A 26837-nucleotide genomic window follows, 5' to 3' on the forward strand; every position below is an offset into this window, starting at 1 on the left:
AAATTTATTATTGATCTAAATATTTTTATATACGAGAAATAGTATTTATGATCAAATATTTTTTATCCAAAAATGATATACGGGAAAAAACATATTATTGATCTAAATATTGTTTTATACGAAAATTTAATATTGATCCAAATATTTTTGTAAATGATACCTAAATAAAAATAATATTTGTATTATTATTTACGAAAAATATTATTTATGATCCAAATATTTTTTATTCAAAAATGGTATACGAGAAAAAAATCTATTATTGTCATTGATGTAAATATTTTTATATACGGAATTTACTATTGATTCAAATATATTTGTAAATAATACCTAAACAAAAATGAAGTCTGTATACGGGAAAAATCTATTATTAACGTAATTATTTTTATATACGAGAAATGATATTTATGATCAAATATTTTTTATCCAAAAATGGTATACGGGAAAAAATATATTATTGATTTAAATATTTTAATACACGAAAATTTAATATTGATCCAAATATTTTTGTAAATGATACATAAACAAAATTAATATTTGTATACGGAAAAAATTCTATTATTTACAAAAAATGAAATTTATGACCCAAATATTTTTTATTCAAAAATGGTATAGGAAAAAAATTTATTATTGATCTAAATATTTTTATATACGAAATGTACTATTGATCCAAATATTTTTGTAAATGATATCTAAACAAAAATGAAGTTGGAAAAAAATCTATTATTGATCCAAATATTTTTATATGCGAAAAATGATATTTATGATTAAATATTTTTAATCCAAAAATTGTATAAGGGAAATAATCTATTACTCATCTAAATATTTTTATATACGAAATAATCAATTATTTATCTAAATTTTTTTTCTTTAATATTTTTATTTAAAATAAATGTTGTATTCAAATTCGCGTAACCGAACAGAACCCGTGGTTATGCACGGATTTGTTAGTAGTTATTTTATTATTTTATAAAATAAAATAAATAGCATAATACGTGTCAATATCTTGTTCACCCGTTTGATCCAACCGTTGATTTTGACCCATAGTTACCTGACTTTCCCGCTATATATTGTACACACCATCAAATAAAATTGTGCATCTCGCAGAGTTGAAGAGGTACAACTATGAAAGCATGAAAACAACTCGTTCATCCGCTTCCTTTTCTCCGCCCGACATCCTCGAAAGCAGCGTTGCATCCGGCGTTGCTCCGTCCGACATCCTCGAAAGCAGCGTTGCTCCACGTCACCATTATGAACGATTGCCTATGATAACTCGTTCGATGTCCAAGAGGATGAACAAGCAACAGTATCTCCCTATCAGAGAGCCTAGGTTAACATACAAAGGTAACCCTATCGAATACCTTAGATGATTACAAGGAATTTAACACCTATGGAATAACTTAGATGATTACAATGAATTGAAATTGAAATCAAATTCAAATAAATTATTATTTCCATTTGTATCAGGTTGTCCGAAAATACTAGATAACTTAGATGATTACAATGAATTGAAATTGAAATCAAATTCAAATAAATTATTATTTCCATTTGTATCAGGTTCTACGAAAATACGAGATAACTTAGATGATTACAATGAATTGAAATTGAAATCAAATTCAAATAAATTATTATTTCCATTTGTATCAGGTTCTACGAAAATTCGAGATATGTTGCAGAAGCAACACGAGAAAGTGATGGCTTACATCAAGAGTGACAGACCCGACAGACCCCCCCCGGCTACCTTATCCGGGTACCTCCCGATATCAAGCTTGTGCCAATTAAATTTTTGAAACTCACTAGGGAGGCTCAGACTGAAGCCCTCGACAAACTTGGGGTGGTTTGGAGTGACCGTCGTCCGTTAACATACAAAGAGCATTTTAAGAAACCAGAGGAGGTAAACAGTGGTTGTATGGGCCTATTGTTTATACATACATATACATGTGCTTTTTACTAAATATTATGTTAAAAACCCTCCAGGAGTATGCTCGGAGTGAAATTATGGCAACTGCGTTGAAGACAGTAGCCCTAACTATTAAGCTAGAACTACCAGACTTCGTTAACCTCTTCTCCGTCAGCCGTAGGGTTTATAATGCTTTCTTAAGCGCCTTACCTCTCTGGCAGGTCAGTGCTTAAAACTCTGTGTTTCACATTAATACTACTCCCTCCATCCCATAAAACTCAAAACTAGACAATCATTATGGGATGGTGATTCATCATCTAAATAATGTTTACGTATTTTCATTCTTTCATTACTGCTCGTTATTGCCCACCATAATTGATCTTTCACAATTTATTTTCAGACTCTCGTTCTTTCTGAGGTAAATAATGCTGGTGATCGTCTTCTATCGGCTCTTTCACTGGTCAGCTTTTCCTTCTATTATATTTTGTCTCTAAAGAGTAAATTAGCCCATTTTGCTAATAGAATAACTCAGATTCTGCATTTATCTGTTGTTTCTGTTGCAGACTAGATTTCACAATGTGAAGCATATATATCTTGCAAGTGCACAAGGCATTGAAGACAAGCATCTCAAGCTTCTTAAAACCGAGGTGTCTGTTCGTCGACCACATTCTTTAACTGTTCATAGATAGCTAAAGTTGAACTTCTGCAGTAACCTCTGAATATTATCTTGGTCATACTGTTGCAAGGGTTTATAAATAATTTAATACTAATAGGCTTAAGAACTACTTCATCATAATGTGAATGGCTTGTGGCATTAATGTTTATATATTAGTCATCTAAGAGTAACAATTAAAAAATATAGATAAGCTGAATACGGTTTCATTTAGTCGCATAAAAAGTCGACGAGATCAAATTTTAGAAGATCCTTTAAATTTCATTTGATTCTCTAGGCCAGTAGGTTTTAGATAGCAACTTTGTACCATAATAATAATGTTCTTTATGATTTTCATGTAAATAGTGGCTTATCTTGTTTGAAAGGTTTGTATAATGATGTCTCTCTAGTTGCTCATTATTGAATTGGGCTTCATAAATATAATCGCTAATTTTACTTTCTATCGTTGATCCATGTGCATTGCATTTTTTATTTTTTTAACAAGTTTTAGTCTTGAATTCGGAGGACATAGTATGTCTTCAACTGTCTCCACTGATTTAGTTCGCTTGGTGATCCACTTTTTTATACATTACTATCCTCGTCTGATTTATCCTACTTAGAGAAGTTTTCTGATATTAAAATTGATTGTTTATTTGGCCTCTTTGTAATAGAAAAATGCTGTGGGCTCCCTCGAGAACCTAGAGTCTTTAAACCTAGATTGCTGCGGAAATATATCTAACAGGGGGGTTCAAGATGTACTAAGTACCTGCCCTAAACTTAAGAATTTCTCCATTAGAAATAATTTCAGGTACGCCACATTCCTCTTCCTTTCCTCTTTATGATTTTGAATGCGGATTAAGAATCTTAATCTTGATATCATTTCAGGGTGACTGATTTTTTCGTCAAATCTTTGGTGAAGAACTGTAAATGTCTCACTGACCTAAACTTGAGTGGCTGTAAGGTAATCTACTGACTTTCCAACCTAGAATAGCGTGTATTTACGTTGTTTACTGGTCTGGCTCTTTGATAGAAGAAATGAAAAGTTAGTGATATGTTAATGATATATTAAATAAATAACAATGTTTGGCCAAGCTTTTTTGAATATTTCCTATTTGTAAGAGTGAGTACTGAGTACTATAGCAATAATTCTTTAAGTCCCTGCTTTCTTTGCATACAACTTACTTAAAGGGCTGCAGATTTACCAAAAACGTTTAATGCAAACACTCTCATGAAGTTATTTTTCCAAAAGTACATTTTGTATAAAGGAAATCTGGAAACCTAATAGTAAGTTTGTTGTAGTTGGATGCTAAGTTTTAGCCTTGCTTAAAACTAACTGGTTGAGTCTAATAGTTCCTTGTTGTAGTGGGATGCTAATTGTTCCTTGAGTGAACTTGCCCCAATGGGTTTATACGTTTGCAGTAATTTAGTTGACCATTTGTTTAAACTTGATTTTGGTCCTTTGGTTGCATTACTAGTTTTCATATCATGATAATTTCTCTCCTTTTACTTATCATGGTTTACATTTTAGTTGCATTAGTCATGATAACATTAAGATATTCCAAACTTGGTTCATTGAATATTTTCTGACTTATTGATACTCTATCATGCAGAATATCACTGATAATAGTTTACTTACAATTAGAAATGCTCGTCTTGGGTTGGAATCTCTAGACATCGCCGGGTATGAAACTTTAATTTTTAGTGAAGTAAATTCTTTCATAGTTCATATTACATATTTCATCCCAAACTCTTAACAAACTTATGATGTCGGATAGTCTGAAATCTGAGAATCATAGGATATGGGATTGTGCCTAATTCATTGGTTTAAGTTAACTCTATAAGTTAGATAAAGTATTTAACCTTCATGATAATTATATTCTTACTTTCGGATGTCTGGATATTGAGACCACGTTTCTTTATTATAGGTGTGAACGAGTTACTGATGCCGGGGTCATAGCTATTGCTGAAGGGTGCCGAAGCCTTAAATTTCTGAGGTTAGTTAGAAGTTTAGTCACTACACAATGTTCACATATTTTGTGATAGTTTACTCATTTTCTACCGGAAATTTATGATGTTGGTTAAGAGCTTCTTTATAATCCAAATAACACATTTTAGATTTTTTTTTTAATGTTGAGCGCTATCAGATTAAGCTTGGGAAGATAATTAATTTAAAGAAGCATTTTATTGACAAATTCAGCTTTGAAAATTATCTCTTCAATTTCTTCTAAGCTTTGAACCTAAGCACCAACAAGTTAAAAGAAGATTTGGGTGGGGGTGTTTGGTGTAGAGGTTAGACACTCACTTGTACATGTAGAGGTCAAGGGTTTAAATCTCGGCACTAGGTTTTCTTGTGTTCTTTTTGTTTTAAGTTAAAATGATATTTAACTTAATTATAAGCACTAATGATTAGTTCAACCTCTCTACATTTCAATCTTTGTAAATGGACTTTCCTGTTTGTGGTAAAACCATCAGTAAAATATATTGTTTCCTTAGCGTAGGTAATTTGATTTCCCAAAACTATATGTCTGAATTCCGATATAACTTCTGTCATTTCTGTTGTGCAGCTTGTCTGGAATCCCTGGAGTCACCAATAAATGCCTGGAGACCCTCTCTGAGTTGTGCTCAAACACATTGACAACTCTTGATGTAGATGGTTGCAGTGGAATAGAGGTATTTGTTTGAAATATTTAATTATCTCTAAATTTCTTGTGATCAAGTTACCTGTCTTATGAGTTACAAAGTTGTCGAAGGTTTTCTTGGAAGCAATAAGTTTTCACTGTTTAAATTTACATTATATATGCTAAGAAGCATCTCCACAGTTAGTTTTGTGAGTGTTTGGTTTGCCCTATGATGAAAATTTGTTTAATTGCTTAAATCTGCTATTTTCTCCTTCAGTTATTTGGAAAAGCTATTGTGAGTAGTGTTCTTTTAAATATCCATCATCTTTAATGTTTTTTAACTAGAATACTTTCATACCCTTAGCGATGAATTATTTTGATGACATCTTTTTGGTTTCAGATTGGGAGCCGAGAGCAATTGCTTCAGTTATTTCCAAACTTGGAGGGAGGATTACCATGATAATTTGTGGAGCTTACTAACATTATAAGGGGATCCAGTGTGATTAGTGTTCTTTTGAATGCACAGTTTTCATCGGATGCACAGTTTTCTTGAATGCACAGTTTTCCTTGAATGCACAGTTTTCATTGAATGCACAGTTTTCATTGAATGCACAGTTATTTCCAATTTCTTTAGTTCTTTAGTTATTTGGAAAAGATATTGTGAGTAGTGTTCTTTTGAATGCACAATTTTCATTGAATTCTATATACACATGAAGTGGAACTGCTGTTTCCTTCATCATTAGCATCTTTTTCTTTGCTGGAATTTTCATTGTGTTAGCAATTGCTTATTTTTAAACTATAAGTCGTATATTCAATAGTAAATTCATTTGACATACCTGGACTGAGGGTGATGAGACTCATATGACCTTTTAAAGGGGAGAATAGTAAGCCTGAAGTGTCAATTGACTTCCCTTGTCTAAAGTGTCAGATCCTTCAATTGCAAGTGCTGTAACTGATGTTTCCAAGCTAGATTGTCATTCCATTGGGTCATAAGATACAAGCAGCATTTTCCTCTGATTTACATTTTGTTCGTTGAAGTCACTGCGTAGTAGCATGATGTAAACTTTGCCATAAAATTCAGCTTGTATAGGCTCGATGTCATACACATTACCCTGTTTTATTATGGTCTAGTTACTTAGATATTCAATCAATATAAGTAGTAACCTAATTTATCAAAGGACAAAACTTGGGTACAATTCTTTAGGTGTGGTTCTTACTATTTTCTAATAAAAATATGACAAATATACGTAAATATGATTTAGTGAGTGAAAATAGGAGAAATTTGCATACGTGTAAAAGGAAATTATACACTTGTCATATTTTCATTTGAAAATAGTAAGAACCACGCATAAAGAATTGTACCTAAGTTTTGTCCTTTATTAAAAGGATAATTTACCAATGTTGTAAGTCTATGAATGTTGCTTGCTTCAGTCTGCAATATCTTCTCAGCAATACTGTCTACAGCTTATACTTTGATTGCAACGTTTTCATCGCTTATTGACATGAATACTATAGGTCTATACTCTGATTGCAACGTTTTCATCGATTATGGACAAGAATACCGTGCAGTAGTTGTAGATGTTTGACGCAATTTTTGCATCCAATGTAGTAGTATTTCTGTTCCTCTTGTGATATCTGAAGATATCCTCTTACCCAATAATCCCCTTTCTGCAAGACATTTTTAAGTATTTATATTAGTATTTAATATTTAACTTCAAATTTTCATTAATTTGTCCAAACCTTTGTGATCTGCACAAGATCAGTAACAGTGTGGACTTTCAGTCACCCTTCATAACCAACTGTTTTGCCATAAGACTCAGACTTGTCCAAAAGTAAATTTTCTATTTTTTCATCAGTTCTAGAGTTGATCCTGTACTATTTACGAGTTGAATTATGAAGTTGGATATTCAACTTTTGGTAGTATACTTACTGTATTAATAACAAATAACTTACCACATTTTGAGCATTGATACTGGTTCAAATGGAGGATTAATGGTAAATGGCGATTCATTTCTTGCAGAAAGTACAGTTCCTTTATTATGATTTGAATTGGTCAATGTTATACTATGATTTTAAAAGTGATGTATGTTGAAATAACACATCCCACAGACGATGGCAACTCATTCAACATACTAACGCATACAGCAATTTCTCTGTATGGCATTCGAAAATGTGTGTTGTAATAAACAATTTAACAGAATTGGTAATATCGTATGGAAGGATTGTTGCTGTATATACATACTCCGCATCAATGAATGTGAAACATTGAATTGGTATGGCTTTGTCATTTGTGTACACTATTGTCAGTTCTTCATAAGCCAGTACAATTCCCAATATATCTAGAATCAATTCAATAAGAATGTTAAGCATGTCTATGTGTGCGTGCTATTTTCAAAATCTCAGGTTCAAATTGTTATAATTTTTAAATTGACTCTTAATTATTTTATAATTATTATGAAAATCAATAATTTGTAGTTAGATATTTACCAATATTGCCGAATACTTTTGATTATTCTGTAATAATTATAGACAATTAAATCTATTCTGCATTAGACACTTGTAAATTAAAAGAATTACTTTAATAGATGTTTCATACTAATGTATCTTATCATTAGCATTGTTACTCATGCGGTCCAATTCTTAGTATGCATATTAATGTATGAAATCAATGACAGTTGTGACTCCATTGCAAATGTTCAACATTCAAGTCATGTTAATTTAATTATATACTAAATGAATGAGTATGGCAAAAAAAGACTACTGAAGACTAAGCATATATGGTAAAAAAATGACTGCAGCAATTGACGAACTTGATGAAAATCATCAGATTGGATTGATATCTAAGATGCAAGCAAAAGGCAAAATCATAATTCTCACATAACACATTTATGCTTAAAAAAAAAAAAAGATAATGACAAGTATGAGCTCAGGCAAAAAGTAGAGTCAATCAAGTCATTCAAAGACAGTTTAATATGAAACAAAAAACAAAGGCAATATCATGCTGCATGTAATCACATACATAGCTACTATGTCATAATAGCATATTATGATACGAAAATCAAAAGCAATATCATAAAATGAGCTGACGATGGAGACTTCTAAGTGTAGTTAATATTATATAGAGAATGATAGGCAGTTAATCACTATTAGGCACAAACGTGACTCCGTATATACTATATGTTAGAAATTCGGGTATGATAATCCTGGATAATTTCGAAGAATCGTGTTCGTATACTTTCCGAATAAAGTATTTCGACCCTATTCTTGCCTGGGTTCACGAAATCTTTGTGGGGATAATTCTCGAAGAACAATCTGTTTCTGGCAAAAGAGAACTGATCAGGAATGTAGAGAGAAAGTATAGTTTTTCGTATCTCCAAAATCGAGGTCAAATGACTCCTTATATAGGAGATCAATAACAGAAACCGAAAAGACACAACTGTTCAGAAAACGGTCATGTCAACGGGACCCCAGCCAGGGGCTCTGCCCCTTGGACCCCTACGGGGCGCTGCCCCGCCAGGGGCTTCGGCCCTTGGAATCCCGTTTCAATTATTCGTATTCAATTACTCGTTTGGCTCGACGAGCGTGCACTCCGCACTACACTAACTCGTTTCAAGCTTTAACGCATAATTGCATCGCCCTATAGTAAATCATATTACTACTAAAATACATTGATGATACTAAAATCACCAACACTATATATTATATAGCCAAAAGTATTTTGCAAAAGATTGTTATTTGTCAAAAATCAAATGTCATTTGCTTTGTCCAGAACCTCATTATATACAACATTAGCTGTATATTCGGTTTCTGGATCATTGCATGTTGGCGGAATAATCAGAACGCGAACGTTTTGACCAGTTTTCGTCCTGGACAACACCATGTAGAATTGTCAATGAGTAAATGCTGGTTGTCTAAGGTATATACCAACACAATCAAGCGTTTGGCCTTGGGCTTTATTTATTATCATAGCAAAACACAGACGTAGGGGGATCTGTCGTCCGACAAAAGGGATTAAATATTTGTTGTCACCGGGATTTGGTTGTAGAGGTATTTTAGGTATCCAAACATATTTTCCTATGAATTGCCCTGATGCAAACATATTTGGTGCTAGATGTTTGCAAATTAGTGGAGTTCTATTACACAGACCCTCCATAGGATTGATATTCCGCAATAGTATCGCAACGTAGTTTTTTTCGAGCATCAGTCTATGTTGCATCAAACCCCTTGGTTCCAATGTGTTGAGGTAATCAACCTGATCTGTAGCATTCTTTGCTCGATCGTCACTTATATAGATCATCTCTTCAGCAGGAAACCTCTAAATTAGTTTAGGTTTGAGTTTATGTCATTGTTGGAATACTTGGAATGATAATTTGGAAGAGTTGAAATGATTTATTGACATTAAATGAGCAACAAATGAACACAAGTAAGAACTAATGTGAAGATGAATTTGAAAAGATTCATTTTAGTCCCACTTTGGAGGGAACACAAATATTAGTAGTGTATATATATTCCAACTTGAACAATTTTGTATTTTGTAAAGGAGTGAAGACACATCAATATGCCATCTACACACGCGCGCCGCCGCCGCCTGCCCGGCTCGATCCAAATGAATTAATTTTTTGGAACCCAAATGAATGGAAATTAATTAATTAATTAATTCGGTGAAAAATTAAATACTATTATTTAATATTAATTAATTACGAAATGGTGACCTGTCCTCAAAGACCAAGTCTTAACCTAAATTTTGACTAGGTTTGCTTGGCCTCCAAAAGTCATTCGTGACTTGCTGACCAAGTGGAAAGAAACGGCTAGTTTGACTGGGCCGGTTCCACTCTCCAATGATTTTCTCCCACGATTTTTCTCTCTCTCAGTTGAATCCTTTACCTATAAATAGAGTGCTTCAGTTCGTTGGTAAGGCACTCCAAAATTCACAATCGAATTCTTTCTTCTCTCTCCCTACTCTGCTTCATCTAAATATTTCTTTTCTGGTTTTCGACTGGAATTTATTTCAGATACTACGACTGGTTGTTATACCATCTAAAGGTGTAATTCGAATGATTCATCACAGTGCAAGTGATAGTTGTATTCTCTGAATGAGCTGTTTTATCCTGGAGACATCGTCGGATCTCGAACTGCTCTGCATAATTACTAGCAGTACGGCGAAATATCTTAAATAAAGCGACCTAGTACGTGACTCGTCCCGATAATTTTCTTTGGGGCAATATTTTCAAAACCGACAAAACAACAGTCATCAACAAACTCATTCTTGGAGGATAATATCACAATCACAATGTCTTGGAGTAAACCCCAAAAACTTCAGATAAAGTAAAGAACTCAAAATAATCTGCACACAAACAAAATCAAACGAATGCTTTGGAGTAAACTTCAAAGACTCCAGAATATCAACAGAATAAAACCAAGGTACCAAAGTTCAAGTCCTCATTAAGTCTTTTATGATTTAGCATTTATTAATGTTTTAAGAGCAAAATAAAAAGTCCAAATGGACAAAGGAAAAAGTGCATAAGCATAAACATGATAATGGATAATGAATGATAAAGCAAAAGCATAAGATAAAATAAAAAAAGGAATAAAGCATGATAGTAAAAGAAGCATAAAAGTAAAGTTAGAAGTTAGTGATTAGAAGTTACTTGTCAAAGTGAATGATCAATAATGGTTGAATAATGAACTTAGGTCAAAGTTAATGAAAATTCATTGGAGGATTGATATAATTAAAGTCTCCTAACAATAATTTTTCAAAGGTATTGAGCCAACTGTCAAATAATCAATCATCCTTGGGATAGTAAACATAGGTTTAGGCCACAAATGATTATTTCACAATACATGATAAATTTAGCGCTAAGTTAAGCAATCGACAAGTAACTTATTTAGAAGTCACCCTACAACGAGGTCGGTGAATAACAATTTATGTGTTTAAAAATAAATTAGAGAAATGATATATAAATCATTCTCCTAAAATTTGCAACACATGTAAAATAACAAAAAAAAAAAGAATAAGAATAAGATGAAGAGGGAAGGGAAGGGATTAAAAAACAAAACCAAGTTCCAGATGAATTTCTTTTGATCATTATGGAATTTCATCTTAATGATCCATCAGAGGAATGATAAAATCACAGTCTCTACACAAAATTCATTTAGACTTACACCCACAAATATAGAAAAAATAGATGGAGAGAAGAACCAATTTAAAGAAAAGTAAAAAAAGGGTTTTAAATGGTCAAATAATAAGAAATTATTGATGAAATACTTATTGAGTATCTAAGCACCAAATAAATTTCAAATAACACCATAATAAAATAAAATAAACCATGTAATATTTTTAGAAAAAGTTTGGTAATTTTTATAATCTTAAAACTATTTTTAAACTAATTAAAATCAAGTAAGCAAAGCAAAAATAGCTAAAAATAGTAAAATCAAAAATATGAAAAAATATCCATCAAAAAGAGAAAATTAAAAGATAATTTTACCAAAATATTTGGTATTTTTTGGAATTAAAATGAAAGAGTTATTAATATTTGAAGATAAAATAATTTTGAAAAATAAAATAAAACCAAAATGATATGGACTATCTGATCAATGTCAAAACGCATTAGTAATCAAATCCAATGGATTTGGCGCGCTGTGCATGTTATGGTCATTAATGAATAAATCACTGAATCACATTTAAATAAGATTTTAAAAATACACGTGGCGTGTTCTGATTGGTTAAAAACACACATGTCATCGTCTTCAACTTCAAAACGTTGAAAAGACAACAAAATCAACATGAATTGCAGCTTACTCGAATGGATAAATTAGCATTCATGAGTAGTATCATTGGATTTGTCTCTTCAAGACGATCTCAACCACTAGCTCGCAAAAAATTTATTCAAACAACAACTTACTCGATTTGAAAAAATCAGAGAATTTGAAAAAGTTAAAATCACCATGAAATGCTTAAAACTCAACCAAAGTCAAAACCAAAAGAAGCTTAAGCTTCGGGAATGGATAGAGAAGAAAATGGGAACAAGTTTGAGACAAAATGATCACGAATTACTACCTGTTGAAACTCAAGTTTGATGCTCTGAAAGTGAAGTTAGGTAGCTTGATTATAAGCACGAATTGACTTGTAAATGGTGTGGTTAGCTTCAGTGGAGTTCAAGGATGAAGACAGAGTTAAGAAACTAGAACTGGAAGACTTAGAAATATGAATTCAATTTCTGATTTTGGTGAACTTTGGAAGAAATAAGGCTGAGTGATTTTGGCTCTCTAAAACTTGGAAAATGATGAGGATAGATCCTCCCTATAATATCTTCTCACTTTTGATGACTTTCTTCACAAAATTTCCTCTTGTAAAGAGAAGTTGTTGATGGTGTCAAGGAGAACCATTTTCAAAAAGAGGCACTAAAAATGTTGAAAATTGAGGGAGTTGTGTCCTTGTGATCATAGAATCAAAGACTTATCAAATTATGTCAGACTTCTTGAATCAACTTTGAATATCTTGAAATTTTCTTACATGATAAGACACAAGGAGGTACATAAGACCATAAAATGATGTTTTATTGAAGCACACTTGATGTTGAGGTTCATAGCTTAATGAAACTTGTTGAAGAAGGCATGGAAATAAACCCATGAGCCTATGACGCTTCTTGATGAATCAAGCTACATGATCTTGAGATAAACTTGATCAAATTAAGTTAAGAGATGCTCAGGATATAACACTTGGTGATGAGGATAGATTTTTTTAAGTCCAAGCCACTTAGTTTCAATGAATCATCAGCTGATTGAGGGTTGATCCTCAAAACCCTAGCTTTAGGAGAGAGTATGAACGCACTTGATTCAGCCACCTACAAGGCACAAATATTTGAAAGAAATAGATATAGTTTTGTATTTGGTTAGTATAACATAACAAAGAAGTATTCACAAGTTGCACATATATGGGTGCTTGGTGATCCCCTTAAAGGTAAGGTGGGCACAAAGCTAAAAGTTAAACCTCAAGATTATGATCTTGATTAGTGGTAAGAATGAAAATGATTGGGAAATCATAGGGTAAAAAATAGGGGTATGACAGATACCCATAAAAAACACAAACAAACAAAAAAACTTTTGGGGGAGAACTACACGTGTTTTGATTCCTTCACCGGACACGTAGGCATCGAGTTGCAAGACTCGCACGAACACAACTATTTAAAACTTTATTTTTGTACATAATCCTTTATCATGCATTCCCTGTAGCATTGAACTTTATATTTAGACACACCCTTTGATTAGAAACAACGAAAGTGGATACTATGGAGTACCACAGATGTGATGGGTGCTAGTACCTTCCCCTCACGTAACTGACTCCCTTACCCCGATCTTTGTTCTTGCCCACTTGAGGTTTACTCGATGTTTCCTTTTCCCCGTGGGATAAATAACAATCAATAGCAACCCTTTGCCTTCGCGTATTTCGAGATGCGTCAATATGCGGGCATAGGAAGCTGATGAATGGTGGGTTGGCACCCGTGAGAGATTAGTAGGGGCAGGAGAGGCTATCACTTAGGCTGTGTTCAACATGGAATTTCTGAGGAAGTATTTTTTTGAGGATGTGCACAGAAAGAAAGAGATTTATTTCCTAAAGCTGAAATAAGGGGACTTGATTGTGATTGAGTATGCTTTGAGGTTTGTGGAACTAACAAAGTGTTATCTGCATTACAGTGAAGTGACTACTGAAATCTTGAAGTGTATCAAGTTTGAGAATGGTTTGCATCCGGAAATCAAACGGGCAATTGGATATCAAAAGATCTGTAGGTTTGTAGAATTTGTGAACAACTTTAGAATTTATGAAGAAGATAACAAAGCTCATTCGGCCCACTACAAGAGTTTGAGTGAGAAGAGAGGGAAATAACATAAGGACCGTAGGAAGCCTTACGATGCTGATAAAGGGAAATAAAAGGTTTCCGATGGAAAGAAAACAAGTGGGGGAGGAACTCCCGCTTCTTTCAAGTGCTATGGGTGTGGTGAACAAGGTCACCATTCTAAAGAATGTGAGAATAAGGTTTTGAGATGTTACAAATGTGGTAAGACAATTCATCGTGCTCCTGAGTGCAAGAATTATGTTCCAACTTGTTTCAATTATGGTGAATAGGGTCATATCAGTACCCAGTGTTAGAATCCAAAAAAAGAGGTTGTTCCCATATTAATGGTAGTGTGTTCGCTTTGAATGGATCAGAGAATTCCAAGAAAGACAACTTGATTCGAGGTACGTGTTTTATTAATAATGTTGAATTGGTTGCTATTATTGATACTGGTGCTATTCATTTGTTTATTTTGCTTAAATGTACTACTAAGTTGGAATTGAATTTATCTGATAGGAGTGGTAGTATGGTAATAGATACTCATGCTAATGGTTCTGTTAATACTACTTATGTTTGTTTGAGTTATCCTTTAACTATATTTGGCAAGAGTTTTATGATGGATTCAGTGTGTCTACCCTTACACCAAAATGATGTCATTCTTGGAATGAACTGGTTGAAGTTTAACTATGTTCATATCAATTGTTATAAAACTTTGAGGTTCCCTAAGTGTGGATATAGTGGAGAATTGGTGGTATTGTCTGCTAAGCAAGTGAATGAACTTCTGGATGATAAAGCCTTGATGTTTGCAATGTTCCTGTCGTTGCAAGTTGATCGTGAAGCTGCGAGTGTGGATCTACCTGTTGTCTGTGAGTTTCTAGAGGTGTTTATAGACGATATAAGTGATCTACCTCTAGAGCGTGAAGTAATGTTTGCCATCGAATTAGTACCAAGTACAAGTTCGGTCTCAACGACTCCTTGTAGAATGTCAGCTTCAGAGCTGAATGAGTTGAAGAAACAATTAGGAGAATTGCTTGAGAAGAAGTTTGTTCGATCGAGTGTATCTCCATGGGGTGCACCTGTATTGTTGGTTAAGAAGAAAGATGGAAGTATGACATTGTGTGTGCACTACACGTAGTTGAATAAAGTGACTATTAAGAATAAGTATCCACTTCTGAGGATTGATGATTTGATGGATCAGTTGGTGGATGCTGGTGTTTTTAGCACGATTGATTTAAGGCCGGGTTATCATCAGATTCGTGCTAAACCAGATGATATTCCGAGTATGCCTTTCAAAACCAGGTATGATCATTACGAGTATACTGTGATATCGTTTGGTGTGTGGATTACCCCAGTGGAGAATATGAATCGAACTTTCCATTTGTATCTGGATATGTTTGTCGTGGTCTTCATTGATGATATTCTGATCTATTCAAAATCAAAAGCAGAGCATGTTGAGCATTTGCGAATTGTGTTACAAGTATTGAAAGAGAAGAAGTTGTATGCAAAAGTATCGAAGTGTGAGTTCTGGTTGAAGGAAGTGAGTTTCCTCGACCATGTGATTTCTAATGGTGGGATTGCTGTGGATCCTTCCAAAATAGAAGCGGTGTTGCAGTGGGAGACTCCAAAGTCTGCGACTGAGATTTGAAGTTTTCTTGGTTTGGCAGGTTATTACCAACAGTTCAATGAAGGATTTTCTAAGTTGGCGTTACCATTAACTCAGTTGACTCAAAAGGGTCAAGCTTATGTGTGGAATGTTGCATGTGAAGAAATTTTTATAGAATTGAAGAAGAAGTTGACAACTGCTCTGGTATTAATTTTTTCTAATCCGAGTGAGTCTTTTGTGGTATATTGTGATGCATCTAAGATGGGTCTTGGTGGTGTATTGATGCAAAATGGACAGGTTGTTGCTTATGCTTCTAGACAACTGAATGTTCATGAAAGGAATTATCATACACATGACTTAGAGTTAGCAGTTATGGTATTTGTGTTGAATATTTGAAGACATTATCTTTTTGGCTCTAAATTCGAAGTGTTTAGTGATCACAAGAGTCTGAAATACTTGTTTGATCAGAATTTAATAACATTAATTTATAAGAATTTTGATTTTCAACTCTCTTAGTATGTTTTTAATAGTACAATACTACCATACTTATTGCTTTTACTTTTCAGTTTTATACGTTACTGATCAATCAAGTTAAAAACTACTTTTATTACTGAAAAATTGAGCGATGAAAAGAAAGAGAAAGTGTTTAGAGAGTGTAACAAAATCTTATAGTATTATAAAATAAATATTACTATTAATTTAGGATGAATATGCGATAACATGATCTTGAAGAATGTTACTATTAAATCATGCTTACAAAAAATAATATTTCTGCACGAGTAAAATATATTTAATCCTTGTATGTTTATAAACAATGTTATTTTTATATATGGAAAAAATTCATTATTTATCTAAATATTTTGTAAATGATAACTAGACATAAATAATACTCGTATACAGAAAAATAATCTATTATTAATCTAAATATTTTTATATACGAAAGATGATATTTATGATCAAAGAATGATATATGAGAAAAAATCACATTATTGATCTAAATATTTGTATATACGATAATTTATTATTGATCCAATTATTTTTGTAAATGATACCTAAATATAAATAATACTTGGATACGGGAAAAATCTATTATTGATATAAATATTTTTATATACAAAAAATAGTATTTATGGTCCACAACATTTTTATTCAAAAATCGTATACTGGAAAAAAAAACTATTATTGATCTAAATATTTTTAGATACGAAAATTGACTATTGATCCAGATATTTTTGTAAATGGTACCTTAACATAAATGATATTTGTATGGAGGAAAAATTTATTATTGATCTAAATATTTTTATATACGAAAGATGGTATTTATGATTCAACAATGGTATACAAGAAAAAATTTAATATTTATTTAAATATTTTTATATAAGAGAAAATCTATAATTAATTTAAATATTTTTTTAATTTTTAACCATCTATGTAAAATAAATATATTATGTAAATAAATGTGAGTGACAGATCAAAATCCATGCATAAGCTCGAATTTGTTACTAATTTGTATTGATGGTGGAAAACTGGAAATACACGTGTAATAAATGAGATAATTAGGACAAAGTTTGAATAATAAATGTATCTGATTTACGTAAAAGAATATATTCATTATTTAATAAATTTAAAAAAAATATTTATTTATAATAATGGTTAGATGAAGCATTAGGTTGTGATTGTTTTGCATCTCTTTTGATTCCACGAAGCCCTCGCATCTCACAAAATAGTACTCTATTACCATTTCGGAATATGGTTTGTTTTTAATCTACAGATCTAAAGTATTAGTTTATTTTGAGGCAGTGATTCATTTAAATGATAAATATTGCATTTGATGTATATTTACTATTTAAATGATTTTTTAATCATAGTCAAAAGTCCAATTTCATGTATGTAAATTATTCGGGGAAAATTAAGATTAATTTAATTTAAAAATTAAAAAAATTAAGTTAATTAATCTTATCTTGTCATTAAATTGAGAGTAACTGTAGTATACAGTATATAGTTCTGAGGAGCCGTGTAAAAATGTTTCTTTGGGAATAAGGAACTTATCCTTTGTTTTGGGCGCCGTCTAAGGTGCGCAAGGTGGATAGGTCTCTCACCGTGAGAGACCATTTTTTCCTTTTTTTTTTTTTTTCAAATGAACAAGAGCCGTTAGATTAGCTGTCCCTAATGGTCACTCACTTCACTAACACACACCATATCACCACCATCCCTTACACCTTTTGCAAACGTACAGCACACCTTTCTTCACCGTCCTTCTTCCACTGTGTCCTTCTTCATTTCTTTTTCTGCAGCCATTACTCTTCTGCGTTTTATTTTTCTGAAACCATTTTCTTCTTCATTTTCTTTTGTGCTCCCTTCTGATTTCTTCTTTTTGCGCTCCCTTCTGATTTCTTCTTTTGCGCTCCCTTCTGATTTCTTCTTCATTTCTTCCATTTTCGATCCTCTTCCATTAACGATTTGTGTCTGAAGCAAGTTTTTGTGCTTAGTAAAAGTAACAGATATTGAGTTAAAGATGGATGGTGGTGACGTTATTGGCCATGGAGTAATGCAAGTTAACTCTGTAAGTCAATTTTCAAACAATCTTATCTTGTGGTTGTAACCCTAATTGATGGTTGATTTACTATTTAGTTATTTATATTTTTTTAGGAAGCACACGATGGGATTTTTCATGAGAATGGTCGTGTTAACGATGACGGTGAACTGGATTTTGTTAGTGATGGATGCTTGGATAATGTTGAATATGACAACAGAGTTGTTGATGAAGATTCTGAGTTTGAAGAAGTTGAATACTATGATGAAGATGCGGAAGAAGATAATGAATTTTACGGATGTGAATACGATGATGAAGATGGAGATGATGATGGCGAATTAGATGGTGATGATTATGATGACGAGATAGGTTCCGGTTATGTTAGTGGACACGAATATTGGAATACAGATTCAAACGGCGGTGGAATTTCTGGGGAAGGATCGGAATGGGGTTCGGACAGATTGAATGAATCGATATCTTCAGATCAACTTCCAGACGAATCATTTGTTGTTGACGAGTTTGACGACATTGCAAATATGGACATGTTTAACTTGCAATGTGATGATGTTTCGAAGCTGCAATTTGGAAGTCTGGAAATAGCTTACACATGGTACTGTTGGTTTGCAAAGATGAACGGTTTTGCAGTCCGTAAAGGTCAAGTTATTAAAAAAAAGAGTGGAGATGTTACTCAACAAACATTTCTTTGTAACCTTGCAGGATTTAGGCAAAACAAAGTAGATAATCGCAAACGTGGTCCGAGGCACGAAACCCGGTGTGGATGTGAAGCAAAATTTCGGGTTCATATTGATATAATTTCACACCGTTGGTATGTCACAGTTTTTACCTTTGAGCACAATCATGCAATGTTAAAGGAGAAGCACTGCAGGCTGTTGGCAGGTAATAGGAAGCTTAGTAAGTCAGATAAGATGCAAATTAAGAATTTTGGGAATGCCGGAATCAAAGTAACTCAAATGATTGGTTCATTCGCTAATGCTGCCGGGGGGTATGATAAGGTAGGATTTTTGAAGAAGGATGTACATAATCAAATTGCAAGACAAAGGAAAGAGATGTCTTCTGATGCTAAAGGTGCTGTCAGGTATCTTATTGATCTTCGTGTAATAGATCCATTGATGCTTGTTGCACACACGGTGGGTGCGGATGGAACGTTGCAAAACCTATTTTGGAGCGACGGTGAGAGTCAAAAGAATTATGAACTGTTTGGTGATGTGCTTGCTTTTGATGCTACCTACAAGAAAAATAAGTACAGGTGCCCATTTGTTGTTTTTTCTGGTGTTAATCACCATAACCAGACGATTATATTTGCTACTGCCATAGTTTCAAATGAGGTTGAAGGGACATATGTATGGTTGCTGGAGCAGTTTTTGGTTGCAATGAAAGGTAAGACACCTTTATCTGTAATAACGGACGGTGATGTTGCTATGAGAAATGCAATCAGGAAAGTCTTTCCCAACAGTTACCACAGGTTATGTGCATGGCATCTCCTACGAAATGCAATTTCCAACATTAGCAATCCCAATTTCATCCCTGTTTTCAAAAAATTAATGCTTGGTGATCACGATGTTTGGAAATTTGAGAGTCTGTGGAATGAAATGTTAGATAGGTTTGGGTTAGAAGATAATAATTGGATCAATGAATTGTACCAGAAAAGGAAGATGTGGGCAACAGCTCATATTAGGGGAAATTTCTTTGCAGGAATAAGAACGACATCGCGGTGCGAAGCATTTCATAGTCATATGGGACAGTTTGTACACTCGAGGATGAATATGACTGATTTTGTTAAGCAGTTCCATAGGTGTGTGGCATATTTTCGATTTAGAGAGGTTCAAGCTGATTTTGAATCCCAATATGGACAGGCAGTGTTGCATACCAATCTTAGGGCGCTTGAGAGGTCAGCATCAAAGCACTGGACAAAAGAGATATTTGAAATGGTACGATCTGTTATGAAAAAGGTAACCTTAACATCTGTATTAGATATTCAAGATATGGCATCAGTTACCATTTATGCGGTGACAAAATACAGAGACGAAGGGCATGGATGGCGTGTTTCCCACTGTCCATCGAATAACGATTTCAGATGCTCGTGTCTTAGAATGGAATCCATTGGGATTCCTTGTCAGCACATTGTTGCTGTGATGGTTTATCTTAATATTGTAGAATTTCCTGAGAATCTTGTGCTGAATCGTTGGTCATTATATGCGAAGGAGTCTATTAGTGGAAGTTATGAAGATGGTTCCCACTACTGGGATTCACATTTGGTTGCTAGACACGCTACTTTGGTGAATCTTAGTAAGGAGGTCGCTGACTTGTCATATATGGATGTTGATGATTACAAAAAATATTTAGAATATCTGACTAATGAACTTTGTAGGCTTAAATCGAAGTACAACAATGAAGATGTTCCAGATAACATACATGTTGAAGAGGAGTTGGTGAATATACTTAACCCTTCATGTTCAAGAAGCAAGGGTTGTGGACCAGGTACTGTTGGTACATCAGAGAGACCCAGGCGGACACAGACGTGTGGGATATGCGGTGCAGCTGGTCACAACAGAAGATGCTGCCCTACTCTTGGAGCAGATGGAGAGCCTCCTGCAGATAGTTCTTTACAATCAGCATCTGTAAGGTTAAGTAATGACTATGGATTTTCAGTTTGAAATTCAGTGAAGTGATGAAGCAATGCCAAAATGATGTTATGCTGCTTGTTTGGCAAGGAAGGTGTCTGTTTCTGTTAAGAATGGGTTAAGAATGGGAATGTGGTGAAGTAAGAGGTGGTATTCGTAGTTTATTGTATTGGATAATATAATTGGCAGTTATACTGATTTTGTAATTTTGGGTGCTGTGTTGCAAATGTGGGATTTGTTTTGTAATAGGCATTTGGTATGCTTATTGTAACAGACATTGTGTCTTGTTAGTTTTAATATATCCAAGGCTGGAAGTTGATGTAACTGAAGAAGTGAATTGCTGTAATTTTATCCTAAAGCACATTGAAATTCATCTATTGTTGTATTGTAATTTCCCTAATTCAACATAATATATTTCATAAATTAATCAACAATGTTCTAAATATTACTTAGATAGAGTAAATTCATACTGTATTATTTGTGATAAAAATACAATGCACAATTTTGATTATGAAACCAGCCAAATTAAATTAAAATAGAACAGCACCAAAATTTCTAAAGCAGTACAAATAAATAGGATTGCTTACCTGTACTATTTCAAAACTTTGGTACCTTTGGTGCAATATGAAAATGCAAAAATAAATAGCATAATTTTTCAATTCAATGGAACATAACAATTAAAGGTGCATCAACATAATTTAAATATTCTTCATGTTACATTTCTATTTTCCAATATCAGGTGCATCAACATAGTTTCAGTGGCAGCTACTATTATATCATCACTTTCCTCTAATCAAATGCTTTGGTGCAAGCACAGAAGCCTTAGGTGCAACCATTCAAACCGCTCCTTCAACAGCATTCGCTGCAGCCTACAGTTCAATCCACTGCCAATTACTTCACATAATGCGTTGTTGTTATTTGCCATCATCAATATATCCACACCCAAGGACACAACAACTAGCACATAACAATGTAAGTAACAGAAAGCAGCAAAGGGCGGTCCAAATTACACAAAACTGCATAAAGCAGCAAGCAAATTATCCTAAAAATATATTACAGACAATCATAGTAGTAGTTTCAATCAACAAAACATGGTCCACGCAGCCATCCAAATATCCAAACAAATGGCCACCGCACATTCCCATTGTCTAAGTCGCGGTTGTCATAACTTTCCAGTATTCCTTCGACTTCCGAATGAGCTCGTTGTTGCAGTCGTTATGGTTTCCCATAAGCAAACGCATAGTTACGGCCATCCTTGTGACAATCTCATTCATCTGGAAGTGAAATGTGAAATAGTTAACAAAGATTATTTTCGGGGTTAAATGGTGATAATTTATTGTAAACACAACACATCAGAATTGCCATATAATCATACCACACCAAGAGTGTTGCTTGTGAAGTTGTTCTGCATGTTCATCCACTCTACCACCCATAGTGCAGAGCTGTCACTGCCAATACAACACAACGGGTTCAGTTTGACCAATCGTATATGGAAAGTGATTGTCGATTGGAAGAAATTTGATACCTGGTTCCATAGTTTGGGATCCCCCTTGCCTCCACAATATCCCAGTATTCAAAGTCCGTCATCACGTGGAGTGAGAATGAACTTTCATACACCGTTTCCACCAGCTTATTTAGCGCAGCTCCCTGATAAATTAAGAAGATATAGCTTATTATAGCTTCTTTTCTCAAACATGTGATTATAAAATTCACTTATACTCACGATGTTTCTGATGGTGGACCTTCTTTCTGCGACCACGTCCTCGGTCAGGTGCGAGTCCAAATGATAGATCTTGCGATCATCTAATGAAATGACCATGAGGTACCAGTGTCCACGCTGGTCTTCTACTGGGACATAAATCTATAACGTATATCAAATTTTTGAACAAATCCGTTAATTGGCTTATGTAAAAAAGGAGGCAGTGCATACAACATCTAACGATTAGAGACAATTAAATGAAACATTCTACCAATCTCAGGTGATCAAAACGAACAGCCCAGTCATCTTTGTAAAACATGTGTAATTCCTCATGACCATTATTTTTAACAACATCTTCCTACAACCAACAGATAGTTTAATACATTAGCATGTGATTATCACTTATTAGTAAAGACTCATGTAAAATAAGCATCATGAATAATTTGGAGTTTATGGTAATTACCGCGAACGACGGAGGCAGGCACCATAAATTTTTGCATACGTTTTGGTGTTGTGACCACATCACCTTCAACGCCATCATCAGTATAATCTGTTCCAAGGTTGGAATTCATTTACACCAGTAACCAGTTAGCCAACAAACATAATACGTAAAATGATGGGTATGTGTATAGGTTAGAAATGTACCTCACTTGAAACCAACATTCCTGGACACATACACTCAAAATCAGCTCTGGTGTACGCTGTCCTACCAACCCTGAATATTGTATCACTGAAATACAACAACGGTTGTTAGTCATTGTTAAAGAGATTTCATAATAAGGTAATAAAATTCATGTCCACGTACGATGAGTCAAAGTCTTCTTGGAAGACATACGCACACACCCTGATTTCCGTTTGATCCAGTTTCATATCAGGGGAGGTCTTAACCGCGCATCTGAAATGCTGCTTAATATAGGACTTGTTAAGAATATCATACACAATCGACATAAACATTGTTCTTTCATAAGTACTGCTTAATGAATTTTGATTACCTTCGGGACCATTAAACCAGTACTGTTTCTGAATGCATTAGTCCTCCCAATAGCAACAGCTTTTTTAGCTCTACCGCCCGGAGATTGTCGTTTGACACCGAGTGATCTGGGAGTGGTTGCAACTTTTCTCTGCAAGTTGCCAATAGCATTACCTGTAGGCCTCGACCCCTCTCCTGGTGATGGTGTGAATGAGAGCTTTCGACCCTTGGGAGTTGTTGATGTCGTCATCAGCTCCTTGTTTATTGAAATAAATATTAGAACAAATAATTTGAATAACATGGTAAATCAAGTGTTTAAAGTTTAAACAACATTAACGTAAAACCATGCAAATATATGAGTGGAAGGCATGTCACCTTTGCATTAAACCTTCGGCTATAATCACTACTGAATGGCTTGTTGGTGTTGTCTGCAACTTCTTTCCCACCCCTGTTTGAATCGGCATCAATGTATGGAAGTTTCCCATAGCTTGTGTTTTGCCGTTTGCAAACAGTATCGGTACGTACGTAGTTGTTATGGGAGACTGTTCTTTTTTTAGCATTCATTCTTTCCTCGGAGTCGTAGTCAGATATGTTTATTGTACCAAAGTTCTTCAGCTTCTCCATCCCTCTGTCCATCATCTTTTCTTTGCCCCGATCATTTCCATCATCTTCTGCATCAGGGGAATATCCAGAGCTAGCATGGACAACTTTGTCTTTGAACCTTGGGCTACGCATTTCCCCACCTACTTTTTTTAGTATCTCTTTTTGATTGAACACGAGTTTGGTCATCATGTCGTTGTGAGAAATCTCCAGAATATCTATCCTGAAACTTAGTTTCTGCATCATACACAATGGTTGAACCATATCAGTAGTTATATAACACAAAAGTTCAACATAAAACGTTTCAACACAACTCTTATATCTCTTTTTTTATAAGCAATGGATTTTATTACTCAGCACCAGTAGTGCATTTCCACATTACAGAGTTGTATGAATATTACAACTCTTATATAGTTATATACTTATATTTTAAAAGCATGTTGGTTTCAAAAATGTTTACCTCCACGGCATCCAACACATCAGCTAACGTGACTTCTTTGGAGCTTACATCAGGTTTAAATGAGTCGTGATCTACATCTTGTCCAACCCTTGGAATGGTTGATGAACAAATCCTCTCGCCCATCTTTGAGGAGTTTTTGTCACCATCCCTACATAAACACCACAACCTTTATTACTTATGTACATGAACATATAAAAATGTAACACATAAAGACATACTAATAAATATTATTAAGAAGGAAAACTTGCATTCCGTTGTCTTTTGAATGGCCAGGGATCAACACAAAGTCGTTGCATCTTGTTGGTTCCATTGATAATGAGTGCTCTCTTGCTTGTTGTTTTTTTTTATAGAACTTGCTTGTTGTTGATGTTGCTATTATATAGAAAATAAGGAGAAACGTAGAGTAATGATGTAGAGACTAATCTCGATACCTATTCCATCAAATCACTTAATTACCATTTAATGTGGAATTGACCCAAGCTATCACAATTGCATAAAGTAAATCAGTTGATATCTTAATATAATATTAAGACCTGTTTGATATGCTACTTGCACATGAGATATTAATATTGTAATCACATACATACCATAAGGTTGAAACTAATGATACATTATATATATATATAATGAGGTGCACACCACTCCATCCATAATCAAATATCCCATACACATATAGGGATCAAATGAAAGGTACTACAAACGACAAACGAGTTTCATAAAATGGAACTTATACACATGCAACGCCATGCAACTAAGCTAAAAACACAACAACGATTAAGACCGTAGTCACTACATTGAGACTTGAATCAATCTAAAAAATGGAACACCGTCCACATTGTTATTATATACATTCACTTAACATGTTCATTAGCTAAAACTTGGTTACTGAGGAGCCTGTTTTCTGCTTTCAAAGTAGCAATCTCCATGTTCAGTTCAAAGTTTGCATCCCTCGCATTTTGAAGTTCTTCCGATAGTATTTGGACGTTATAGTAGTTGTAATCACGAATCCTTCTACCTGTTGCGCAAAGCAAACGACGCATTAACAGCACCGCAACATCTTCCTTCGCGTCATAGTCGGTCTTCGCAAAACGGCCAACTGAAACCATAGATTTGGAAAACAAAGGACTACACAAACAAGCATGATACCTTAAAAATTGGAAACCATGTTCAACCTTGACTTCGTGTAGATTGTATACCGGTACAAGGATTCTCATAAGGTTGCAAACTACCTCTACCTGTTTTTGTATGCTATTTTGTAGAACGATATCCTCCGCGTCTGTCTCCTCGGCCAAGTTCGACAAAACCGTAGCTTGTAATACAAATAAAAAAGGTTCATAAAGGTTAATAAAGGCCATACATAGTTACATATCATGGTTATCGTTTAATATTATAAGCAACGTATATATACTACATAACATAAGGTTGTATTGTATCAACTTACACGACAGATCTTGAGAAGGCTGAACTTTGTCGTCTGCATACGAACACTCTTCAGATTCGCACGAGTTGATGTTGTGATGTTGTTCATAGACACGACCTACTTGTTTGCAATATTCCGTGTATGCCCTTTCAGCTTGCTCAAGGCTGTAATATTTGCCATGTGCGTTGTTACTCCATTTGTTAACTTGAGCAAAACATTCAGGCCACGACAAATATATACCTGGGTTACGACCTTCAAAAACTACGTATACTTTCTCCATTATCACCCAGGTCACAGTAGATCCCTTGTCTGTTTTGAGTGGATGAAGTTTACCAGCTTTCAAGTTTAAGTAGATGAAGTTGAGTAAATGAGAGCAATAACTGAGGTAGGGTGGTAGTAGTTGGCCATGGGTTAATTACTTGAGCAGTTGAGTATGGTAGTAATTGATATGATAGTTTAATATTGAGGAATGACATTATTACACCCAAATTTGACAATTACACACTATTTTGATACGGTTTGCTTTTTTATTTTATTTAATAGTTATTATAGCATTATTTGAATAACATGAAACTATGAATAATAATATGAATAAAATTAAATAAATAAAGTTTTGTACTCTTTTGTATTAATGAATAATATGTCACAAAATAAGTATAGTTAGATTGAAAAATATATGTTAGTAATTAAGTAATACTAATTAATCATAATATAAGCATAAAATATGGATCTAAAAATAAAAGCCATTTTAGAGAGTTGACCCCCCTAAAACGGTCCTAAATTGGAAGACCCAATTGAGATTAATTTTGATATATATAAAATCAGTGACGGAGTCCGATATTTTGTGAGAGCAATATATTCATGTAGTGTAATAAAAGAGTTTTTATTTTCTAAGCTTAAATATACATC

General features: G+C 34.0%; 3 protein-coding genes across 3 annotated transcripts; all 3 read left to right on the plus strand.

The window, feature by feature from the left end:
- The first annotated feature begins 1111 nt into the window (after positions 1–1111).
- On the plus strand, positions 1112–6336 carry LOC131614362 (F-box protein At3g58530-like). The gene is made up of 11 exons (XM_058885960.1): positions 1112–1341; positions 1645–1891; positions 1975–2118; positions 2298–2357; positions 2461–2544; positions 3221–3357; positions 3435–3510; positions 4160–4230; positions 4475–4543; positions 5114–5219; positions 5568–6336. The coding sequence occupies exons 3-11, from the start codon at positions 1996–1998 to the stop codon at positions 5625–5627; spliced, it is 786 nt and encodes a 261-aa protein (XP_058741943.1). The 5' UTR covers positions 1112–1341; positions 1645–1891; positions 1975–1995; the 3' UTR covers positions 5628–6336.
- A 7740-nt stretch (positions 6337–14076) lies between these two features.
- On the plus strand, positions 14077–15136 carry LOC131651460 (uncharacterized). Its single transcript, XM_058921124.1, has 2 exons — positions 14077–14201; positions 14518–15136. Exons 1-2 carry the CDS (start codon positions 14077–14079, stop codon positions 15134–15136), a joined length of 744 nt encoding a protein of 247 aa, XP_058777107.1.
- A 2983-nt stretch (positions 15137–18119) lies between these two features.
- On the plus strand, positions 18120–20812 carry LOC131651473 (protein FAR1-RELATED SEQUENCE 5-like). The gene is made up of 2 exons (XM_058921136.1): positions 18120–18167; positions 18254–20812. The coding sequence occupies exons 1-2, from the start codon at positions 18120–18122 to the stop codon at positions 20810–20812; spliced, it is 2607 nt and encodes an 868-aa protein (XP_058777119.1).
- Positions 20813–26837: the final 6025 nt, after the last annotated feature.

Source organism: Vicia villosa, linkage group LG1 (genome assembly GCF_029867415.1).
Source record: "Vicia villosa cultivar HV-30 ecotype Madison, WI linkage group LG1, Vvil1.0, whole genome shotgun sequence".
NCBI lineage: Eukaryota > Viridiplantae > Streptophyta > Magnoliopsida > Fabales > Fabaceae > Vicia > Vicia villosa.